The sequence below is a fragment of the Dendrobates tinctorius genome, unplaced genomic scaffold, assembly GCF_039654945.1.
Source record: "Dendrobates tinctorius isolate UK_male_01 unplaced genomic scaffold, ASM3965494v1 ptg000128l, whole genome shotgun sequence".
Taxonomy (NCBI): Eukaryota; Metazoa; Chordata; class Amphibia; order Anura; family Dendrobatidae; genus Dendrobates; species Dendrobates tinctorius.
In genome coordinates, this window is record NW_027361796.1 from 1803044 (window position 1) to 1828247 (window position 25204).

Here is a 25204-nt window from a genome sequence, read left to right on the forward strand (position 1 = left end):
TAACAAAATATATACGTAGATTTAATTTTTTTCATACACCTTACACAGCTGGACGCTCCTCATACAGTACCATCTCTCTGCTGGTATTTTTGGTACATTTTCACAAACATGAGGAAGTATGATGGAAGAGTCCGCGGACGTGGGCAGGGGGGCGCAGCTGGTACATGCAGATGGTGCATATGGTGGTGGTGCATCGGCTGGTTCTGGCAAAAGCACAATAGCAGCTAAGGCAGGAAGTGTTGAGCCTGCGTCATCATCTGGCCCAAGAAGGTCTGTAAGGTTGCCTTTTCTTGGAGTAGGAAAACCGCTTTTGAACTCGGAGCATCAGGAACAGGTTTTGGCGTACCTTGCTGAAACAGCCACCAGCTCTATTGCCTCCTCTTCTGAACGTTCGAAACCTGCAAGCATGGAGTCGTCAGTGCAGGGTTCTGGTCAGGAAAAACACCTTTCCTTGTGTCCTTCACCCCCACCAAAAGTTAAGGATGCAGCAGCCCACACTTCAGATTACTCTATGGAGCTCTTTTCACATACCATGCCTGGATTATCCAGTCAAATCCAGAATTCCCCAGTCCAAGATAAATCTGACATGGAATGTACTGATGCACAGCCACTGCTAGATGATTCTGCTGGTACATGGACTCAGAGCACTATACTGTCCTCACAGTCTATTGAGCCAGAATCCGACCCTGATGAAACTCAGGTGCCCCTTCCCGCATACTATACCACCTTACATGGTGACACAGAGGAAGGTAAAGAGGAAGGTGCAGATGACTTTGAAGAGGAGGTGATGGATGATCCAGTTCTTGACCCGGATTGGCATCCATTGGGGGAGGAGGGTGGCGCTGGCAATAGTTCAGATAAGGAGAAGGATCCGCAGCAGGCATTGACATCGCAGCAGCGGTTATCTGCCAGGCCCGTAGATGTCCAAAAACGTGGACCAAAAACTAAAAGAGTTGCAGGACAGCTTGGCCAGACGTTCAACTTAGCACAGCGTGCAAGGCCAGAAAATGTATACCATAGTAGGAAGAGTGCAGTGTGGCACTTCTTTGTCCAAAATCCTACTGATGTGGCAAAGGTTACCTGTAAGAAGTGCGGAAGGACGTTTAGCCGAGGTAAACAACTCAGAAATTTGAATACCAGTTGCATGCTTAGACATTTAATCAACATGCACTTGCAAGCGTGGACAGACTACAAAACCTCAGGTAGCACATGTGCACCTGCTCCGACTGAAGGTAGCCAGCAACCCTCCATCGTTTCCCCCACTGTAAGACCACCGCCACTGTTAAGCACACCACCAGCACCAAATGTGGAGGTGTAGTCGCAAGGCCAAAGCACTCAGGAAATCACAATGGTTTTGCATTACAACATTGAATCTAGGCCATCACCACCAATACCATCACCAACCCCCTCTCACTCCGTCCGGTTCACCGCTACTTCCCCCATATGCAGCTCTCCAGTCCAGCTCACTCTACCAGACACTCTGAGTAGGACAAGAAAGTACTCATCGTCTCATCCGCGTACACTTTGTTTGAACGCCTACATTGCCAAACTAATCTCATTAGAGATGATGCCCTACCGTTTGGTTGAAAGCGAAGCTTTCCACGACCTCATGGCCTATGCTGTCCCACGCTATGACCTACCCAGTCGGCACTTCTTTTCTCGAAAAGCCATCCCTGCCCACCACCGGCATGTGAAAGACCGCATTGTCCATGCACTAAAACAGTCAGTGAGTGGAAAGGTGCACCTCACAACAGATGCATGTACCAGTAGGCATGGCCAGGGCCATTACGTGTCCATCACTGCACACTGGGTTAATGTGGTGGATGCAGGCTCAACTGGGGACAGCGGCGGTGCAACAGTGCTGCCTAGCCCACGGTGTAGGAAACAGTTGGCTGTAGGCTTTCACTTCTCCTCCTCCATCAGCGAAAGCTCTTCCACAGAGCGCAGTCGCACGAGCACTGCATCCGCAGCTGGCAGTGTTGCACACGAGGTGTCCCACTATCGAACAGCTAGAGGTAAGCGTCAGCAGGCTGTGTTAAAGATGATGTCTTTGGGCAACAACAGACACACCGCGGAGGTACTGGCCAACTACTTGCAGCGACTAGAGTTGAGCGAAACGGGAGGAAAAATTTCAAAAGTCGCCGACTTTTGGCAAAGTCGGGTTTCATGAAATGAAATGAAACCCGACCCTAGGATGAGGTCGGCCACGAGGTCGGCGACTTACGCGTTAAAGTCGCGTTTCAAAAGTTTGTTTTGCGCTCTTTTTCAGCCAATCAGGATCCACGGACACTGTGGGCAACGTGATGACATAGGCACGGGTCACCACCATCTTTCAGAAGGGCATGCAAGTGATTGGCTTGCTTTGGTTGGCGTCACAGGGGGTATAAAAGGGCGTGCACGCCGACCGCCATCTTACTTCTGCCGATTTTAGCATAGGGAGAGGTTGCTGCTGATTCTGTAGGGAGAGTGTTAGGCAGGGAAGAAGAAAAAAAAAACTGCTTCTGCTGCTAGCGATTGTGCCTGTACAACACACCAGTCACTGTGTGTGCAGTGCAAGGGGAGGCTATATTGTGGTGTATCAGTGGTGTTGGTTGTTGGGCTGCCTTCTAAGGCTTCCTGACAGCTGCATTGCTGTTTACCCACTGCTCTGCAAACTGCTTTTTTAAAAGCAATCCCAATTTTTTTTTTTTGTCCTGCTGAGGTACTGAGCTGCAAACTGCTTTTTTAAAAGCAATCCCAATTTTTTTTTTTTGTCCTGCTGAGGTACTGAGCGTGCATTTTTTCACACTATACAGCGGTGTACGCTCCTCACACAGTACCGTGTAACGGCTGTTATCACAGCCACAGTGAAGCTATCTGTGTCACTCTGTGAGAATAAGTCGAGGACATGTTCCGTTCTTACAGACCTGCACTCTAGGGAGATTCCTACTCTGCCCAATTCTACATACACCTTGTAGTTTGTGATACACTAGCCAATTTCTGCCTGTGACATAGCGCTGTGATATTCAGTGGGCCTCACACAATCCAAAAGTGTCCAGTGTCCACAAGTGTCTGCAGAAATTCAAAATCTCCCTTATCCTCTAGTCACTTTGGTCACAGCTGTGCCATCGAGCCTGTGACATAGCGCTCAGATATTCAGTGGGCCTCACACAATCCAAAAGTGTCCAGTGTCCACTAGTGACTGCAGAAATTCAAAATCTCACTTATCCTCTAGTCACTTTGGTCACAGCTGTGCCATCGAGCCTGTGACATAGCGCTCAGATATTCAGTGGGCCTCACACAATCCAAAAGTGTCCAGTGTCCACTAGTGTGAGCAGAAATTCAAAATCTCACTTATCCTCTAGTCACTTTGGTCACAGCTGTGCCATCGAGCCTGTGACATAGCGCTCAGATATTCAGTGGGCCTCACACAATCCAAAAGTGTCCAGTGTCCACAAGTGTCTGCAGAAATTCAAAATCTCACTTATCCTCTAGTCACTTTGGTCACAGCTGTGCCATCGAGCCTGTGACATAGCGCTCAGATATTCAGTGGGCCTCACACAATCCAAAAGTGTCCAGTGTCCACAAGTGTCTGCAGAAATTCAAAATCTCACTTATCCTCTAGTCACTTTGGTCACAGCTGTGCCATCGAGCCTGTGACATAGCGCTCAGATATTCAGTGGGCCTCACACAATCCAAAAGTGTCCAGTGTCCACTAGTGTGAGCAGAAATTCAAAATCTCACTTATCCTCTAGTCACTTTGGTCACAGCTGTGCCATCGAGCCTGTGACATAGCGCTCAGATATTCAGTGGGCCTCACACAATCCAAAAGTGTCCAGTGTCCACTAGTGTGAGCAGAAATTCAAAATCTCACTTATCCTCTAGTCACTTTGGTCACAGCTGTGCCATCGAGCCTGTGACATAGCGCTCAGATATTCAGTGGGCCTCACACAATCCAAAAGTGTCCAGTGTCCACAAGTGTCTGCAGAAATTCAAAATCTCACTTATCCTCTAGTCACTTTGGTCACAGCTGTGCCATCGAGCCTGTGACATAGCGCTCAGATATTCAGTGGGCCTCACACAATCCAAAAGTGTCCAGTGTCCACAAGTGTCTGCAGAAATTCAAAATCTCACTGATCCTCTAGTCACTTTGGTCACAGCTGTGCCATCGAGCCTGTGACATAGCGCTCAGATATTCAGTGGGCCTCACACAATCCAAAAGTGTCCAGTGTCCACTAGTGTGAGCAGAAATTCAAAATCTCACTTATCCTCTAGTCACTTTGGTCACAGCTGTGCCATCGAGCCTGTGACATAGCGCTCAGATATTCAGTGGGCCTCACACAATCCAAAAGTGTCCAGTGTCCACAAGTGTCTGCAGAAATTCAAAATCTCACTTATCCTCTAGTCACTTTGGTCACAGCTGTGCCATCGAGCCTGTGACATAGCGCTCAGATATTCAGTGGGCCTCACACAATCCAAAAGTGTCCAGTGTCCACAAGTGTCTGCAGAAATTCAAAATCTCACTTATCCTCTAGTCACTTTGGTCACAGCTGTGCCATCGAGCCTGTGACATAGCGCTCAGATATTCAGTGGGCCTCACACAATCCAAAAGTGTCCAGTGTCCACTAGTGTGACCAGAAATTCAAAATCTCACTTATCCTCTAGTCACTTTGGTCACAGCTGTGCCATCGAGCCTGTGACATAGCGCTCAGATATTCAGTGGGCCTCACACAATCCAAAAGTGTCCAGTGTCCACTAGTGTGAGCAGAAATTCAAAATCTCACTTATCCTCTAGTCACTTTGGTCACAGCTGTGCCATCGAGCCTGTGACATAGCGCTCAGATATTCAGTGGGCCTCACACAATCCAAAAGTGTCCAGTGTCTGCAGAAATTCAAAATCTCACTTATCCTCTAGTCACTTTGGTCACAGCTGTGCCATCGAGCCTGTGACATAGCGCTCAGATATTCAGTGGGCCTCACACAATCCAAAAGTGTCCAGTGTCCACTAGTGTGAGCAGAAATTCAAAATCTCCCCTGTCCTATAGACACCTTGTACCTTGTTTTACATTACTATATAGTTTGTTGGATTTTGTCTACATTTCTACCAAAAATGAGGAAGGCTGGTGGAAGAGGCCGTGGAATTGGGCGGGGGTTGGCAGCTGGTAATGATGGTGTTGGTGGTGGATCTGATGGTAGTGGCAAGAGCAAAATAGGACCGAATGCAGGAGGTGTTGAGCCTGCGTCATCGTATGGCTCCATAAGGCTTCAAAGGCTTAGTTTTCTAGGAGTTGGTAAACCGCTTTTAAAGCCAGAGCATCAGGAAAAAGTTTTGTCTTACATTGCTGACTCAGCCTCCAGCTCTGTCGCCTCCTCTTCTTCAGTTGTAAAAAGTAAAAGCACTGAGTCGTCATTGGAGGCTCATGTTCATGAACCACACCTTTCCTTGTGTCCTTCACCCCAACCAAGATTGAAGGATGACGCAGGCCATACTACTGATTACTCCATGGAGCTGTTTTCACATACCATGCCTGGATTATCAAGTCAAATGGTGAATTACCCAGGCCAAGATGAATCTGACATGGAGTGCACTGATGCACAGCCGCTGATGGATGATTCTGCTGGTACATTCACTCAGAGCACTACATTGTCCTCGCAGTGTACAGAGCCAGATTCTGACCCTGATGAGACTCAGGTGCCCCTTCCCGCACACTATACCACCATACACGGTGACACAGAGGAAGGTGCACATGACATTGAAGAGGAGGTGATGGATGACCCAGTTGTTGACCCAGATTGGCATCCATTGGGGAAGAGGGTGCTGCTTCCAATAGCTCAGATGAGGAGCATCCACAGCAGACATCGACATCGCAACAGCTGTTATCTGGCAGGCCCGGAGCACTCCAAAGACAGGTTCCAAAAATCAAAAGAGTTGCTGGACAGCTTGTCCAGAGGGTCAAAACATCACAGCGTGCTAGGTCGCAAAATGTCTGCCAAAGTAGGAAGAGTGCAGTGTGGCACTTTTTTGAACAAAATCCTCATGATCAGGCCAAGGTTATCTGTAAGAAGTGCGCAAAGACCTTTAGCCGAGGGAAAAATCTGAAAAATTTGAATACTAGTTGTATGCTTAGACATTTAAACACCATGCACTTGCAAGCGTGGACACAACACCAAACCTCAAGTGCCACATGTGCAACTGATCACAACGAAGGTAGTCAGCAACGCTACATTGTTTCCCCCACTGTAAGCCCACCAGTTAGCACAGCAGCAAATGTTGAGGTGTCATTGCAAGGCCACAGCAGTCAGGGAATCCCACTGTTATATCAACGAAAGACTGATTCTAGGCCATCAGAAAGAACACCAACTCCATCACCATCATCAACCCTCTCTCGGTCCGCCCTGTCCACCGCTACTTCCACCATATGCAGCTCTCAAGTCCATCTCACCCTCCCAGACACTATGAGTAGGTCAAGAAAGTACTCAGTCTCTCATCCGCGTACACTGGGTTTGAACGTCCACATTGCCAAACTAATCTCGTTTGAGATGATGCCCTTTCGGTTGGTGGAAAGCGCAGCTTTCCGCGAACTCATGGCCTATGCAGTACCACGCTATGACCTACCCAGTCGCCACTTCTTCTCTCGCAAAGCCATCCCAGCCCTCCACCATCATGTGAAAGACCGCATTGTCCATGCACTCAAGCAGTCAGTGAGCGGAAAGGTGCACCTCACAACTGATGCATGGTCCAGTCGGCATGGCCAGGGCCGTTACGTGTCCATCACTGCGCACTGGGTTAATGTGGTGGATGCAGGGTCCACAGGGGACAGCGGTGGTGGGACAGTGCTGCCTAGCCCACGGTATAGGAAACAGTTGGCTGTAGGCGTTCGACCCTCCTCCTCCTCCTCCAGAAGAGAAAGCTCGTCCACAGAGCGCAGTCGTACGAGCACTCCATCTGCAGCTGCCACTGTTTCACACGAGGTGTCCCCCTATCGAGCAGCTAGTGGAAAGCGTCAGCAGGCTGTGTTGCAGATGATGTGTTTGGGCGACAGACACACCGCCGAGGTGCTGGCCGAGTACTTTCAGCGACAAACTGAGTCATGGCTGGGCAGTGTACATCTTGAGGCAGGCAAGGTAGTTAGTGATAACGGGCGTAATTTTGTGGCAGCCATAGCCCTTTCAAAACTCAGCCACATACCTTGCTTGGCTCACACCTTGAACCTGGTGGTGCAGTGCTTCCTCAAAAATTATCCGGAGTTAACAGCCCTGCTCCAGAAGGTGCGAAGACTGTGCGTGCACATCCGCCGGTCGCCTGTACACTCCGTTCGTATGCAGAAGCTGCAGCGATTGCTCCACCTTCCCAACCACCGCCTCATTATCGACATTGCAACAAGGTGGAACTCCACCCTGCACATGGTGGAGCGGCTGTGCGAGCAGAGGCAGGCCATAATGCATTTGTGGGAGGATACACGGCCAGGCACTTTGAGAGCAGACATGGAGTTGACAGGTGTGCAGTGGTCGAAGCTGAAAGACCTCTGTAAAGTCCTTCAGTGTTTTGAGGAATGCACACGGCTGGTAAGCGCAGACGACGCCATCCTAAGCATGAGCATCCCACTTATGCGTCTGCTCATGCAAACTTTGACGCACCTTAAGGAGCAGGCTTCTGCAGCCAATGTTGATGAGGAGGAAGAGGAGGAGGGAATCCTTGATGACATTCAGCCATTGTCTGCTCAGGGACCTCTCCTGGACGAGGTGGAGGAAGAAGAGGAGGAGGAGGAGGAGGATGATGGGGATGATTACTTAGGGGAGGAGGATGCATCTCGTGGGGCAAGTGAAAATGTTGGCATGGCAAGGTCTGGTACAGGGTTTGTGCGTGACTGGAGGGATGTGGATTTGCCAGAAAGTGCTCCTCCAACCAGCACTCGCAGTGCATCATTGACACCGGGAACATTGGCCCACATGTCAGATTATGCCTTGCAGATCCTAAAAAGGGACCCCCGCATTGCCAAAATGATGAACGATGACGACTACTGGTTGGCCAGCATCCTGGATCCACGCTATAAAGGCAAATTACAAAACATCATGCCACAGGAGAACCTTGACCTAATATTGGCTAATAAACAAGCAACTCTGGTAAATCGGTTGCTTGAGGCATGCATTCCCAGCACACAGCAGCGGTGATGGTTCTCACACGAGCCGTACGGGCCGGGGGCAGCTTGGCAGAGGTGTTCGTGGTGCACACAGCAGAAGTGGCATTGGAGACAGGGGTTTCATGACAATGTTGTGGACTGATTTTTCAAGTACCGCTCACACAACTGGTAATACTGCATCGATGGAAAGTGACAGGAGACAGCAGTTGTCAACTATGGTTACAAACTACTTTTCCTCCCATATCGATGTTCTCCCACACAGGTCATTCCCCTTTGACTATTGGGCCGCTAAACTGGACACCTGGCCTGAATTGGCACAATATGCCTTACAGGAGCTCGTTTGCCCAGCTGCAAGTGTGCTATCGGAAAGAGTCTTCAGTGCAGCTGGATCAATCCTGACAGAAAAACGGACCAGTTTGTCAACCCAAAATGTGGATGATCTAACCTTCATTAAAATGAACCACGCATGGGTTTCCAAGGATTTTGTCCCACATTCCCCTGATGACACAGGGTGACAGAAAAATGGCTTGCTTTGGTCCACCTCTTCCTGGGACTTGACCTATTTCACCTTTTGCATCAGCTGAATGTCCAACATCAACATATGCCAGTTTCTAAAACTCCCTAACTGTGCTGCCTCCCCCCCATGGCCGGGGTCACCACCTAGCGCACGACACCGTGCGAGTGCCGTTGCCCTGGACAGGTGGGTAGGCCGACTCTTGGGCGCGGGCACTGGCACAGGGTCCCTCATAGTGCAATCAAGTGTCTCTGACGGTGGTGGTGCACACCCGCCGTCAGACACACCACCGTACTATGAGGTGCCCAGTGCCAGTACCGACGCCCACGAGTGGGCCCCCCTTGCTTGGGCAGGGCCCCAGCATTTGCAATCTTTACCTCTCCCTGCTCCTCCGCTGTGTAGTCTGGGCCGTAAAATCCATACTGTGCCTGACACCGTTTGAGCCTGCCTCCTGATGTATAGACATATATTTTGAATGTGTACGCTATCCATACATGTTATCTGGGGATACGGTACCCTTTCTCACCTTTGTGCAATCACGTGCAATCCATACTGGGCCTAACACCGTCTGAGCCTGCCTCCTGATGTATAGACATATATTTTGAATGTGTACACTATCCATACATGTTATCTGGGGATACGGTACCCTTTCTCACCTTTGTGCAATCACGTGCAATCCATACTGGTCCTAACACCGTCTGAGCCTGCCTCCTGATGTATAGACATATATTTTGAATGTGTACGCTATCCATACATGTTATCTGGGGATACGGTACCCTTTCTAACCTTTGTGCAATCACGTGCAATCCATACTGGGCCTAACACCGTCTGAGCCTGCCTCCTGATGTATAGACATATATTTTGAATGTGTACGCTATCCATACATGTTATCTGGGGATACGGTACCCTTTCTAACCTTTGTGCAATCACGTGCAATCCATACTGGGCCTAACACCGTCTGAGCCTGCCTCCTGATGTATAGACATATATTTTGAATGTGTACGCTATCCATACATGTTATCTGGGGATACGGTACCCTTTCTCACCTTTGTGCAATCACGTGTAATCCATACTGGGCGTGAGAACGGCTGGCGAGCTGTTAAGCAAGCTACAGCACCTGTGGTTTGCACACGTAAGTTTTTCATTTTTTCAGGAATGACAGTTAGGCCTAATTCCAGAACTGCGGTTGACCTGCACTTACTGGGAAATCATTGTTCGCGGGTAATAATTGTAATCAGTGATCCCCATCACTAACGTTGTTCAGCGGGTTATCTGCACCTGTAAGCGACAAACGCTGGCCTTTGCAGTGTAGCACACATGCAGCCACGGACATGTAAGGGCATGACACACTAGTTATTGGCCAATCTCATGTGCCAGAGCCTCACGTGTCCCTCTAGTAAGCCGGACTCGGGGCATGACGGAGTCTCGTTCGTTAACGGAATTAAGCTTGCAATGTGTGCATCTGTTCTGTAGCTGGCATGGTTGAGGTTTCCCAGGTGGAGTCGAATTTAACCGTAGGCTCCACTCCTGGTGGTGCCCTTCTAGACATTCCTTTAAGGTTCAGCTTTGCAACCATACTGCCCACGTAAAACAAACACTTTGCCTTCATGAACGCTGTTTGGAGGGTCATGACTCGTGGGAATAACGCCGCCCAATCAGTTAACCTGCTAGAGAGATCCTTCGTTGCTCCGAAGCATGACATCACACTCCCTAGGAAGAAGGTAATGCCACTGTGGCGACCGTACTCCTGGGGGCGACACAAGTGCACTGATGCCCAGCCACTGCTCGATGAATCTGCTGGTACATTAACCCAGACCACTACATTCCCCTCGCACGCTACACGGCCTGAATCTGACCCTGATGAAACTCAGGTTACCCTTCCCATATACAGTTCCATCTTACACGGTGACAAAGAGGAAGCTGCAGATGAAAGTGCAGGTTCGGCCCACCCGCCATCAGACACACCACCGTACTATCAAGGGCCCTGTGCCAGTGCCGTCGCCAACGAGTGGGCCCCCCCTGCTTGCTCAGGATCACAGCACTTGCAAAGTTGAAATACTGTGCAGTGAGATGGAAGATGGGGACGACGAGGAGTCCAGACAAGTACAGGGATTCCCTAGCGAGGAGACTTATTTGATTGTTCTCAATGGTGGGACAGCAATTTTTGGGGAGCACTATACTCTGGAGAATGATAGATGGGGCCCACCATACACTGGAACATTCCAAAGGTGGACATCAGACACTGGAGCAGCATTTACAGGGCCCATTATACACTAGAGCATTAGAAATGGGGCCCATTATGTTTGGAGCATTATTTGGGCCCATAAGACAGTGGAGCTTCATCCATGGGGACCAACATATACTGTAGCATTATGTGGAGCTCATCATATACTGTTTCAAACATTATATGGGACCAATGATTCTGTATGGAGAAATAGATGGGCCTCGTCATGAGATGTAAAAAGTGAAGTATTTTTCACTGTACTATACCGCTATTTCTCTGCCGTATCGGAGCATGATGAGTTGTGGTATGTGTTAAAGGGGCGCTTTCGCCCAGGGCACATGAAAACCTGGAGCCAGCCCCCCCCCCACAACTGTAGCCAAATAACCCCCATTTTTCAGTGCGTAACTTGTATTATGAAGTTAATTAAGGTTGACAAGCTTAAGTAAGAAGAATTGATGCTTTTGGCATTCAAATGGGCACTGTTGGTGTGTTTCCTGTCCTCCTCTCACTGCCGACTTTTATTCCCCATTGACTTACATTGGGTTTCGTGTTTCGGGACGACCCCGACTTTTCCCTATAATCGGACGATCTTGCTCGACCCGACTTTTGGAAAAGTCGGGTTTCACGAAACGAAACGCGACCCTAAAAAACCAAAAGTCGCTCAACTCTAGCAGCGACAAACAGAGTCATGGCTGGGCAGTCTACATCTTGAGGCAGGCAAGATAGTCAGTGATAATGGCCATAATTTTGTGGCAGCCATAGCCCGTGCAAAACTCACACACATACCTTGCCTGGCTCACACTTTGAACCTGATGGTGCAGTGCTTCCTTAATAATTATCCAGAGTTAACATCCCTGCTCCATAAGGTGCGAAGACTGTGCTCGCACATCCGTCGCTCGGCCGTACACTCCAGTCGTATGCAGAAGCTGCATCGATTGCTCCACCTCCCCAAGTACCGCCTAATCATAGACGTTGCAACAAGGTGGAACTCCACCATGCACATGGTTGAGAGGCTGTGCGAACAGAGGCAGGCTGTAATGCATTTGTGGGAGGATAAACGGGCAGGCAGTTTGAGGGAAGACATGGAATTGTCGGACGTGCAGTGGTCAAAGCTGAAAGACCTCTGTAAAGTCCTTCAGTGTTTTGAGGAATGCACACGGCTGGGAAGCGCAGACAACGCCATCATAAGCATGAGCATCCCACTTATGCGTCTGCTCATGCAAAGTTTGACGCACATTAAGGATCAGGCGTCTGCAGAGGAGGAGGAGGGAAGCCTTGATGACAGTCAGCCACTGTCTGGTCAGGGAACTGTCCTGGATGAGGTGGAGAAAGAAGAGGAAGAGGAGGAGGAGGATGAGGGGGATGATTATTTTGGGCAGGAGGATGCTTCTCAGGGGGCAAGAGAAAATGTTGGCGTTCCAAGGTCAGGTACAGGGTTTGTGCGTGACTGTAGGGATGTGGATTTGGAAGAAAGTGCTCCTCCACCCACCACTGGCAGTGCATCATTGACACCTGGAACATTGGCCCACATGTGCGATTATGCCTTGCGGATCCTAAAAAGGGACCCCCGCATTTCCAAAATGATGAGAGATGACGAATACTGGCTGGCCAGCATCCTCGATCCACGCTACAAAGGCAAATTGCACAACATCATGCCACAGGAGAACCAAGCAATAATATTGGCTAACAAACAAGCAACTCTGGTGAACAGGTTGTTTGAGGCTTTCCCAGCACACAGCAGCGGTGCTGTTTCTCACACGAGCCGTAGTGGGCACAATGGAAGAGGTGTTCGTGGTGCACACAGCTGAGGTGGCATTGGAGACAGGGGAATGACTATGTTGGGGAATGAATTCTCAAGTACCGCTCACACGACTGCTAATACTGCATCGATTAAAAGTGACAGGAGACAGCAGTTGTCAACTATGGTTACAAAATACTTCTCCTCCCATATCGATGTTCTCCCTCACAAGTCATTCCCCTTTGACTATTGGGCCTCTAAACTGGACGCCTGGCCTGAATTGGCACAATATGCCTTACAGGAGCTCGCTTGCCCTGCTGCTAGTGTGTTATCTGAAAGAGTCTTCAGTGCTGCTGGATCAATCCTGACAGAAAAAAGGACCCGTCTGTCTACCCAAAATGTTGATGATCTAACCTTCATTAAAATGAACCATGCATGGGTTGCAAAGGATTTTGTCCCACCTTCCCCTGATGACACATAGGTTCCCAGAAAACTGCCCTGCTTTTGTCCTCCTCTTCCTCGGACTTGCCCAATTCCGCCCTTTGCAGCAGCTGAATGTCCAGCCAACACATCAACATATGCCATTTTTTAAACCTCCCTAAGTGGGCTGCCCACCCCCCCAATGGCTGGGGTCAACACCTGGCGCACCCAGGCAAGCGCCGTTGCTCTGAACAGGTGGATGGGCCCACAGATGGCCGACGGCACTGGCACAGGGGCCCTCATAGTACAATACAGTGTCTCTGACGGTGGGGGGGCCCACTCACCATCAGACACACCAGCGTACTATGAGGGGCCCTGTGCCAGTACCATCGACCACGAGTGTGCCCCCTCTGCTTGGTCATAGCCACAGCACTTGCAAGTTGCAATACTTACCTCTCCCTGCTCCACCGCTGTGTAATCTGGGCAGTTAAATTCTTCACAGGGACGGCCACTAGAAATTTGGTGTATTGATCGATGATGGAAGATGTAGCTATGCCCTGTCCTGCTGGCCTCTACCTTCAGATGATCAATGGCTACCATTTGTAATGGTTGTCAACTTACAAGCAGATGCAGTGGTGCTTTATGATCACCTTTCACAGTTGTGATAGTCACAGACGTGTGACATTCCTGCCACCATTTTTCAATGTCTCCTCTCATGGCAATCCAATAGAATCGCCTACGGCCTGTGGCTTCTGTCTTTGGCACTACAAAATGACCAGACACATCATGATAGGCAGTGAGGAGCATGTGTACATCTCTCTGTACCTGTGATCACAGTTTGATGGAGACGAGTAAAGGTGATGTGATTCACGCTACTGCGATAAAGCAATCCTTTATTCACAAAGAACCGTTTTCGCTGTCTCCACAGACACAGTAATTGAGGGTCTGCATCGCCTCTGCAACATCTACCGGGAGGTTTTCCCGTGATGATAATTCCCAAATTTCTGATAACACTCGAATTTCCGTCTGTACTTGTATCCATGTAGTTTCCAGTAGCGGAGAGTCTGGACTGGCTTACTGAGATTGAAATATATACGAAGATTTAAAAGAACCACAACACTTTATACTGTTGTACGCTTCAACTACCTTTCCCTCTTTCTACTTGTTAAATTCTGGTGTAATACATACTGAGCCTGTGAGTGTCTGTGTCTGACTCCGGAAGTATAAACAGAAATTTACAATTACCCCTAGACTGGATACACCTGGTATGTGCTGATACAGTACCTTTGTTCAAAATTTTGTATTACGGTATCATCCATAGTGAGTGAGCGTGTGTGGTTTACGCCTTCTATATATACGGTGAATCGGAGATACCAATTTTTACCCTATACTCGATACAGCTTGTATCTTTTGTGAGGTAGTGCTGTTATTCAAGTAGGGGATACTCGCTTGCAGCCACAAAAAAACAGATCCGGCACAGGTTATCCACAAAACAATCATAGTCCCTTCGGTTTATTCAACATCATAAACCATCACAGCAACAGAAAACAACATATAATCAACATAGCGTCCATTACAGAGTTTCCCTCTGTTATTCTGTAGTCACATATGTTATGCACTGTTCAATGTGCAAGCTTCCTATCCCCAAGTTATCTCACCCTGTCAGGGTTTCCTCATGCTGCTTCACCATGCTGCACACGTTCATTCCCTCCAGGTAACTAACAGGCACACATCGCCATTACTCACAGCCACTTCACAGGCTATTAGCCAGGAAGCCCCATCTCAGCGGGACCTTCCACACTGGACCAACTGGGTCCCAGCATTCACCACATGTGACCTACCCTGGCCACCATATATGGTCCGTAGCCACACCCACCGGGTCACATGGCTATGACCTCATCATCACAGGTCCTTGACCCATTCACACTCTGTTTGCAATAGCGTCCTTAAACACACCCCCGGGTGGGTTTGTAGGTAACTGGGTACGCCCGTCTCCCCAGTTACCTGGAGACTTCTCCCTGACACACTGAAACAACACCTCAGCAATATCACTGCTGATCAATACACACATCAGTCTCCATCTCAAGGCCACCCACCTTGAGATACATAATGGTCATTCATGACTCTGCCATTCATCCTCTCTCCTCGGACATCCACACAGCGCCCCCTAGCGGACACAGTGGTCACTACACCACACTTGTTATACAGTACCTTTGTTCGACATTTAGTAATACGGTCAAATCCATACTGAGTAAGCGTCTGAGACTGACTACGGGACTATGTATACGGAGATTTCAATTGTACCCTATAATATATATACTTGCTATCGTGTTATCCAGTACCTTTTTTCCAACATTTTTTATTATGGTCAAACCCAGACTGAGTGACCATCTGAGGGTGACTCTGGAAATATATATCGAGACTTCAAATTTGGCCAACACTGTATACAGCTGTACGCTTGTATCACATTACCCATGTACAGCTTTTCATATTCTTGTGTAATCCATACTGGGCCTGAGAGCGTTTGTGTCTGCCTCCTGAAATGTATATGGAGATTCAGAATGTTTACACTATACTATATATACCTTGTATCTGGTGATACTGTACCCTTTTTCACCTTTTTATTTTATTGGGTAATCCATACTGAGCCTGTGAGCATCTGTGTATGACTCATGAAATATATACGGAGATTTACTGTTATCCCTAGACTGTATAGAGCTGTACGCTTCTGATAAAGTACCATATATCTGCTGGTATTTTGGGTCAATTTTCTAAAACATGAGGAAGTATGGTGGAAGAGGATGCGGACGTGGCCGTGGGGGGCCACCTGGTACTGATGGTGGTGGTGCATCTGCTGGTAGTGCCAAAAACACAATGACAGCTAAGGCAGGAGGTGTTGAGCCTGCATCATGGTGTAGCTCTGGAAGGCTTGGAAGGCTCCATTTTCTGGGAGTAGGTAGACTGCTTTAAAAGTCGGAGCTGTTGTGAACTCATTTTCTGGTCTGCCTCTGGTTTCTGGTGAGGGAGCTGGTTGTGCTGACAGAGGAGTTGTGAGATCTCTTTCCGGGCTCCCTCTGGTGGTGGCAGGAGGTAATGAAGCTGATCTAATTAACATAGACCAGCCACCTGATAATGAGGAAGAGGAGTGGACATCTGGAGTCTCAGACTGGATTTAAGACAGCCGACTCCCTATTCCCAAGCTGGGGATTTTTCTCCTGAGGTCTTAGTTTCCAGCTCAGTTCCTGCCTTCACAAGCTAAGTTGTCTTTGCTAATGTTCACATTTGATTTGGTTTGGTCTATTCAGTTTTTTGTGTGGTCAGCCAGCCCCTGCTGGGGCTGTGCTGAATTTACACTCTTATGTCACTGTATTTGCCAGTTTGCTTTTTGTCCCTTATTAGATTGGCCTCTTTTTGCTCTGTTCTCTGAATATGCCAGAGTGCTGATATAGTGGGAGAAGTCTAGTGACTTCAGGGTTTTCTTGCTATCAGAAGTGTTGGACATTTTTGCAGGGTTTTTTGGCGTGATTGCAGACAGTATCTTTCCTTTCCTTTCTAGTTAGTGTGGGCCCCATCGTTTGCTCAGCCTATTTTCCTACCTGTGTTCGTGTTTTCATATTGTCTCACCGTCAATACATGTGTGTGGGCTGTCTATTCCTTTGGGGTCTGCTCTGGGGCAGTTTTAGATTTCCCCTTTTCTTGCTTTAGGCTTATTTAGTCCTCTGGCTGTGACGAGGCATCTAGAATCATCGTAGGTACGCTCCATGGCTGCTGTTAGTTGTGTGGTTAGGATCAGGGATCTGCAATCCGTGTAGTTACCAACCTCTCTGGTTTTCTGGGACTTAGCTTGGTCTTGTTTTCCTCCTCGGTGACCCATTCATAACACGGAGCATCAGGAACTGTTTTTGGCTTACATTGCTGAAACAGCCTCCAGTTCTATCGCCTCCTCTTCTGAAGTTTAAAAAAATGCAAGCACTGAGTCGTAAGTGCAGGCTTCTGGTCAGGGGCAACTACTTTCTTGTGTCCTTCACCCACACCAAAAGTGAAGGATGCGGCAACACACACTTCAGATTACTCCATGAAGCTCTTTTCACCTACCATGCCTGGGTTAATTAAAAATGGGGCCCATCATATACTGGAACATTAAAAATGGGGGACATCTGACACTGGAGCATCATCCATGAGGCCCATCATATACTGGAGCATTCTAAATGTGGTGGCCATAATACTGTATGGAGTAATATACTGTCCTTTTTTTGAGCTATTGTAGAATTTAAAATAGATCAGTCATGTCATGTAAGCAGTGAAGTATTTGTCATTGTACTATACCTATATTTCTGTGCCGTATCGGAGCATCATGAGGTATGGTATGTGTTAAAGGGGCGCTCTTTGGCCCAGGGCACATGAAAACCTGGAGCCAGCCCTACCCCCCCCACAACTTTATCCAAATAATCCCTAGTTTTCAGTGCGTAACTATTATTATAAAGTAAATTAAGGTTGACAAGCTTCAGTAATAAGAATTGATGTTTTGGCATTGAAATGGGCACTGTAGGTGTGTTTATTGTCTTACACTCCCTGCCGACTTTGCTTCCCCATTGACTTGCATTGGGTTTCGTGTTTCGGTCGGCCAACGACTTTTCCCTATAGTTGGCCGATTTCGTTCGACCCGACTTTTGAGAAAGTTGTGTTTCATGAAATCCAACTCGACCCTAAAAACGGCAAAGTCGCTCATCTCTACTTATGACATATCCATAGGGTGCATCATAAATGTATGAACAACATTTATCTTGAAAAAGGGGGTCTATTATGTGCTGCTTTTAGCGTAAAAGGCGGTCGCGCACATGCTGCTCACTCCATTAATTTCTATGCATTTCTACTATGTTATATAGAAAAAAGTAAGAATAAATAATATAGAAACAAATAATAATGGTAAATGGAATCTGTGTAGTCTATCCACTATTATTATTGTAGTGGAATATTCTCCAAATCATCACTAATATCTAAGTCCATGCAAATACACACACTTTCTATCATCAAAGATATTTAGGAAGTGGACATTCAGGTGAATAGTGAGGTGGGTCTACACAAAACCCCTACAAAACTGAACCACCTGAGCACAGAACCGGAAAGAATGGTTCTAAAGATCATAAAACTCAATGATCCCGCTACGAAGGGCTTATTCACATAACCTTTTTCTTGTCGGTATGAGTGTAAGTCCCAAACTGACAAAGGGACCCCTGGCCCAAACTAGCAGCACAACATATCTCCAAGAGTTAGTTTGGTCATACAGATGGACGAGAAGATACGTCCGCTAAATGGTCATGGGAATAAGCTCTTAGTATATAGTGCAACACAGAGATGGCTGTCTTAGTTTCACCACTAGAAGGCACTGTGATAGAGATGATCAGGATCTTACTACGTAATGCCATCACCCTTTAGCAGATCACCACCAATCCTTGTAGAATTACTATTCTCTTGCATCTAATAATTAGTGATTATTTGCCCATATGGACCCCCGACCAACATTTAAATGAAAGTCACAAGCATTCCAGCTCAATTAGCACCTAAACCTTACATCACATGGCAAATCTATAGATAACATTTTTGTAAAAAATATATTTAAATAAAAACTCACATTGCTCCATTTGTGTAGACGGCATCACTTCCTTCCACATATTGTACCTGTGCTGGGTAAACATGCTGCACCTGTTGTACAGACTGTACTTGCTGAACCTAAAAACATACAAATCTGGTTACAATCTGATTCAATATTGGGGAAAAAAAAGAAAAGCGCTAAATTCTTATTTTGTTATGTACGGTGACTTCAGTGTTAACATTTTAGAAAATGTTTCAAAATGAATTCACATTACCCCGTGAGCTGTGTATACTTATGATTACCAAGAATATTCTAGGGTACAAAATAACAGGCTGCCACCTGCATCCAGCCGTCCTGTCTATGGAAATGAAAGAGCAAAACAGCTCTTCATGGAAGCCTTTAAGAAGAGAATTAAAATACACAAGAAAACAATCTTTACAAATGTGAAGTGTTAAGTAAAATGTCAGCAGCTATATAACATGGTCACGTTGTGTACCCAGCAGTGTATCCTGTCACTTCAAGACCTGATGATATAGACTTTGTCTCGACTGGGAAAAAAAAGTGTCATACAAAAATATCAAAGATTGTACCTTCCACTTTCTGCCTGCAAACGTGGCATTTGTATCCTGACATTAACATTGACCGTCTATAGAAGCGGCATTATATTGCCGTATCTTAGTAAGGTGATTTATTGCCCTTATGTAAAGGGGCATAGAAACCATGCATAATGTAATATGCTTCTTTTCCTTTTTTCTCAATGTAATTTGTTTTTTCAACAGTTTAATGTCCATATTTGTAAGATCCCCAGTGATCAGTTGTAGTTTAGAATGTAAGCTGTCAACAAGTGTTACTTCTACTCTACAGTGCCTCCGAAGGAAAAATGGAGAATTACAAAAAAAAGGTAACAAATGGATTAAGTGAATACAAATTTTGAAAGACAAGAATTTTCTTTTGATGAGAAAATGGAAACGGTCTTAGGAGCACAGGAAAGAGACTCAGACAAGAGATGGGGTTAAACCACAACGCATTTCGACGGAGAATCCGTCTTCATCAGGTGGAAGTTCCTGAGTCTCTTTCCTGCGCTCCTAAGACCATTTCCATTTTCTCATTGCTCCTATCCTCCATTGGAGGTTTTCGGCCGGAGCTGCGGTGGAGACCTGACATTTTTGTCTGCCCCTGGGTCGCTTCTTAAGCACTCCTCTATGACCGCTTATCACTGACACTTAAGAATTTTCTTTTAGCTCTTATAGCAGTTTAACCTTCTTTTGTGATTCGGGTCTATATTTTGCGGACTTTTCTCCCAAAAGTTGAAATTGAAGTGAAAATGAGTGTATTCATACTTTCCCTCCATAAGTAATCACATACTGCTTTTGGTTTGTATAAAAAGCTACACATGGTTGTTAACCTCCAATATGAAAACTGTACCAACAGAATTGAACGAGTTTCAGGCGGTCCACCATACACTCTAAAATAGTGAGCTCCTCTGGCCTTTCACTGAATGATCAAATCCAGAGTGAAAATTAAATGCTGAATATAGTAGATCTCATTATCAAGCGTGACCTAGCTCAGTCCTCTGACTCTAGAGCTGCACCATGTTTAATTCATAACCATAATTTGCAAGACAACTGATGAAGAGCTCTCAGTGTAGGGAGCAGCATGCAAGATGCAAATTCAGAGAAATACATGAATGTGTATCACGTGTAATCTAAGGTTTGGAGCAATACTTTCCAGGTAAGTGTCTAAACAACCATAGAGATAATCATAAACTTACATTTCAATATCTGTTTATGCTTATGACTCAGAAGCTACATGTTCCAAGATCCAACTCTAAAGACCATCAGTTATCATTGTTTTATAGCGCTATCGTAAAATAAGTACAATGTCACCATTATCATCAGTTATCATAGATCTATAGTAAAACAAGTACAATGACCAGTTATTTTTCATCTAGTGTCAATTACATTATGCCGAAGGCAAAAATGCTTCAAATCCATTGTTTACACCATTTATGCTTGTCTGTCAACCGTTGCCTTTAACCCCTTTAGCCCCAAGCCTGTTTTCACCTTAATGACCAGGTCAAATTCTACAATTCTGACCAGTGTCACTTTATGAGGTAATAACTCTGGAACGCTTTAACGGATCCCAATAAATCTGAGAATGTTTTCTCATGACATATTGTACTTCATGGTAATGGTAAAATTTGTTCCATATGACTTGCATTTTATCATGGAAAAGAAATTTTGGCGAGTTCCAAAATAGATAAAATCCTCAATTTATTTCAAATAATTAATAGATCATACAGGTTGAGGATACATCTCAACGCATTTCTAGCAAAAGCCCTTATTCACTGAGATACAGATTCCTTATGATACATAGCATAAAAGCAAATGGTAACCAACCATTGATCAATAAACACATACAGTAAGTAAACAATCAATCACATTTGAGAATAATTTGCATAATTACCAAGCTAAATCCCCCCCCCAAAAAAACACAAAAAACTATCATAATCAAACCACTGAAATTTAATATAAATAAAAAGTATTGTTTCTATAGTTCATACCATTAGGGCATTTAGTATCAAGTTTAATGATCCAAAATAGTTCTCTTAGGAGGAGTTTTTTCTTCCAATCACTTCCTCTAATTGAGGATTTTATCTATTTTGGGACTCGCCAAAATTTCTTTTCCATGATAAGCTGCAAGTCACGACTATTGGCTGGAGACCCACTACATTGCAAGACGGACTGAATTATACTTTAGGACACGGTGAGGCTATCTTTTTGTTTATTTTACCTTGAGGAAGACTTGCATTTATTTGTGAAAAAAATCTGAAATTTGGTGAAAGTTTGGAAAATTTTGCAATTTCAATTTTTATGCCCTTGAACCAGAGAGTTATGTCACACAAAATAGTTAATAAATAACATTTCCCACAAGTTGATTTTACATCAACATCATTTTTTAAACAATTTTTTTTGTTAGGAAGTTAGAAGGGTAAAAAGTTGATGGAAAAATAAAAAATTGCTCAACAAAATTTTGTAAACCCTTTTTAGGGCCCACATCACATTTGAAGTAACTTTAGGGGGGGCTAAATGACATAAAATACCCAGAAGTGACACCATTCTAAAATCTGCACCCCTCAAAGTCCTCAAAACCAAATTCAAGAAGTTTATTAACCCTTCAGGTGCATCACAAGAAATAATGGAATGTGGATGGAAAAAAATTAACATTTTACTTTTTTTCAGAAAAATGTTACTTTGGCCTCAAATGATTTATTTGCAAAAAGGTAACAAAATGGACCACAAAATTTGTTATACAATTTCACCTGATTATGCAATACCCCATATGTGGAGGGAAACTACTGTTTGGGCGCATGGCAGGGCTCGACAGGGAAGTAGCATTGTTTGACTTTTTGAATGCAAAAATGGCTGAAATCGAGATAGGATGCCATGTCATGTTTGGAGAGCCCCTGATGTTCCTAAACAGTGGAACCTCCACTCCACAAGTTACCTCATTTTAGAAGCTAGACCCCTCAAGGAATGTATCTAGATGTGTGGTGAGCCCCTTGGACCCCAGGGGCTTCACAGAAGTTAATATTGTAGAGCCATGAAAATAAAAAATCATTTTTTCCATAATAATTTTCTTCTAGCCCTAATTTTTTTTTAATTTTCACAAGGGTTACAGGAGAAAATGCACTGTACAATTTGTTGTGCAATTTCTGCTGAGTAGGCCTATACACCATATGTGTAGGAAAACTACTGTTTTGGTGCATGGAAGTGCTCGGAAGGGAAGGAGTGCCATTTGACTTTTTTAGTACAAAATTGTCTGGAATCATTAGCAGATGCCATGTCGCGTATGGAGAACCCCTGATGTGCCTACACAGTGGAAACCCCACAAGTGACCCAATTTTGGAAACTACACCCCTCAAAGATCTTGAGATGTGTGGTGAATACTTTGAACTTCCAGATGCTTCACAGAAGTTTATAACAAAGCCATAAAATAAAAAATAACATTTTTGTCACAAAAATGATCCTTTAGCCCAATTTTTATTTTCCCAAGGGTAATAGGAGATAATGGACCCCAAAATTTGTTGAGCAATTTCTCCTGAGCATACTGATACCTCATATGCAGCCAAAAAATACTTTTGTGGAAAGCTCAGAAGGGAAGAAGCGCCATGTCAGAGTTCAAATTTTGCTGGAATGGTTTACATACACTCATTTTTATATATACAGATTGCAGGAGCATTGCAATCTATATATATAAAAATGAGTGCATATATGCATGTGTGTGTGTATCAAGCCACGCCTACTCCACATAGCCCCACCCACTCCACAGAGCCACACTCACTTCACACGCAAAGCCCTGTATAATAAATATCTTATATATAATAAATATCTAATCTAATACCTATATATATAAAGCCGAGTGTTATGAACAGGTCACCGAGGAGGATGGCAAGAATAGGCTAGGCCACCAGGAAACCAGAAAGATTGGTAACTTAGCGGATTGCAGACCCTAATCCTAACAACACAACTAGCCTTAGCCGTGGAGCATACCTACGATGCTCTAGATGCCTCGGCACAGCCGGAGAGCTAACTAAGCCTAAAGCAAGAAAGGTGAAATCTAAACTGCCCCGGAGTAGATCCCAAAGGAATAGATAGCCCCCAAACATATACTGTCGGTGAGACAAGATGAGACACAAACGCAGGCAGAAAATAGACTGAGCAAATGATGGGGCCCAAACTGACTAGATAGAATAGGAAAGGAAAGACCTAAAAAATCCAACACGTCTGATGTACAAAAAAACACTGAGGTCTCACAACCTCGCCCCACTATATCAGCATTCTGGTATGAACTGGCAGCAAAGCAAAAGAGACTAATATAACAGGGGACTGAACAAACTGACACAATCTGCAACATATGGAGCGGGGTCCAGCACAGCCCCCAGCAGGGGGCACGCTGAACCTGCAAAGCAAAGCAAAAAAAGTCAAAACCAGATTAGAAGCAAAGGATTAGCAAATGAACAACTTAGCTGAAAAATGCAGGATCAGGCAGGAGACAGCAGACCTCAAGTTGCACAGGAAGAACTAATCACCAGCAACAATTGAGGGAAGTCTGCTCACTTAAATACTCCCAATCAGTAACCCCAGATCTCCAATCATCATCATCAGGTGGCAGACCTTTGCCAATCCGGCCAGCTCCACTACCCACAGTAACCACCAGAGGGAGCCCCGACTCAGAAGTAAGAGAATTCACAACAGCTGAGTGTATGTGTATGCATGTGTGTGTATATGTGTATCGAAGATGATGTCATAATGGTTGCCATGGCGACGATGATGTCAATGGCTGCCATGGCGACGATGTCATAATGGTTGCCATGACGACGATGATGTCATAATAGTTGCAATGGTGACGGTTATGTCATAATGGTTGCCATGGTGATGAAGTTTTCATAATAGGTTGCAATGGTGACGGTTATGTATGATGGGTATATGGGCACGGGACTATGGGATGGAGGATAATCATTATAATTTGTTGTAACTAACCATTGTTAGTTACTATGCCAGGGCAACACTGGGCTATTCAGCTAGTCTATAAACATAAAGCTGACCACACAAAATATATGGAACACATATCCAGTCTATATCAAAATAGACAACATTGTCATATCATAAGTTATATGTTCTCTTTACCTGACATTATTTAATAAAGTCTTTTCAAGTTTGTAATTTTTGGACAATGTGACTGCTTTTCGTCCTTTTTGGCTATCTCATATATAAAGCTGAGTGTATGTGTGTGTGTGTATGTGTGTGTCTATATGTGTATCGATGATGATGTCATAATGGTTGTCATGGCGATGATGTCATAATGGTTGCCATGGTGACGATGATGTCATAATAGGTTGCTCTAACGGGATTATGTGGGATAATAGTGGTAGTAGTCCGGTGGCTCTGGCTGACGAGATGATGTGGGATATTAGGGGCACTAGTCCGGTGGCTCTGACGGGATGATGTGGGATATTAGGAGTGGTAGTCCAGAGCCACCGGAATACTACCACTAATATCCCACATCATCCTGTCAGAGACACCGGATTACCTCCATTATTAACCTGGATTAATGTCACCTTTCAATATCAAGGTGACATTAACCCATTATTATTAACCCACGAGCCACCGCTAAAGGCAATGGGAATAGAGCGCGTAAGTGCCAGAAAAAAGGCGCATCTTATAGATGCACCTTTTCTGGGGTGGCTGGGGCAGATTTTTTTAGCCAGGGGGAGGACAAAAACAATGGTCCCTCTCTAGGCTATTAAAATCTGCCCTCACTCACTGGCTTTCCCTCTCTAGCGGAGAAATTACCGCGGGAGCCCACGCAATTTTTTTTCAATGAATTTACCCGTTAATTTAACACCTACATGTCCAAAATTTTACACACATACCCTAATCTAATTATTAGTCAAAGACATATAAAAAACTAAATGAAATGAAATGGTTTACTGTATGTAAACCATGTGTCATTTCATGTCGGGTTTTGTATTGATTTAACAGAATCCAGCAATTGATTTAGCGGCTATTATGCTATGTAGAACTCTACGAAA

General features: G+C 45.4%; 1 protein-coding gene across 3 annotated transcripts in view; it reads right to left on the reverse strand.

The window, feature by feature from the left end:
• The window catches only part of RFX3 (regulatory factor X3), a 512595-nt gene that overhangs the window by 179890 nt on the left and 307501 nt on the right, over positions 1 to 25204 (reverse strand). For all 3 annotated transcript variants that reach the window (XM_073542615.1, XM_073542614.1, XM_073542613.1), the window contains one exon: positions 18649 to 18746. In XM_073542615.1, coding sequence (XP_073398716.1) covers positions 18649 to 18746 — 98 coding nt within the window. The remainder of the gene's footprint in view (positions 1 to 18648; positions 18747 to 25204) is intronic.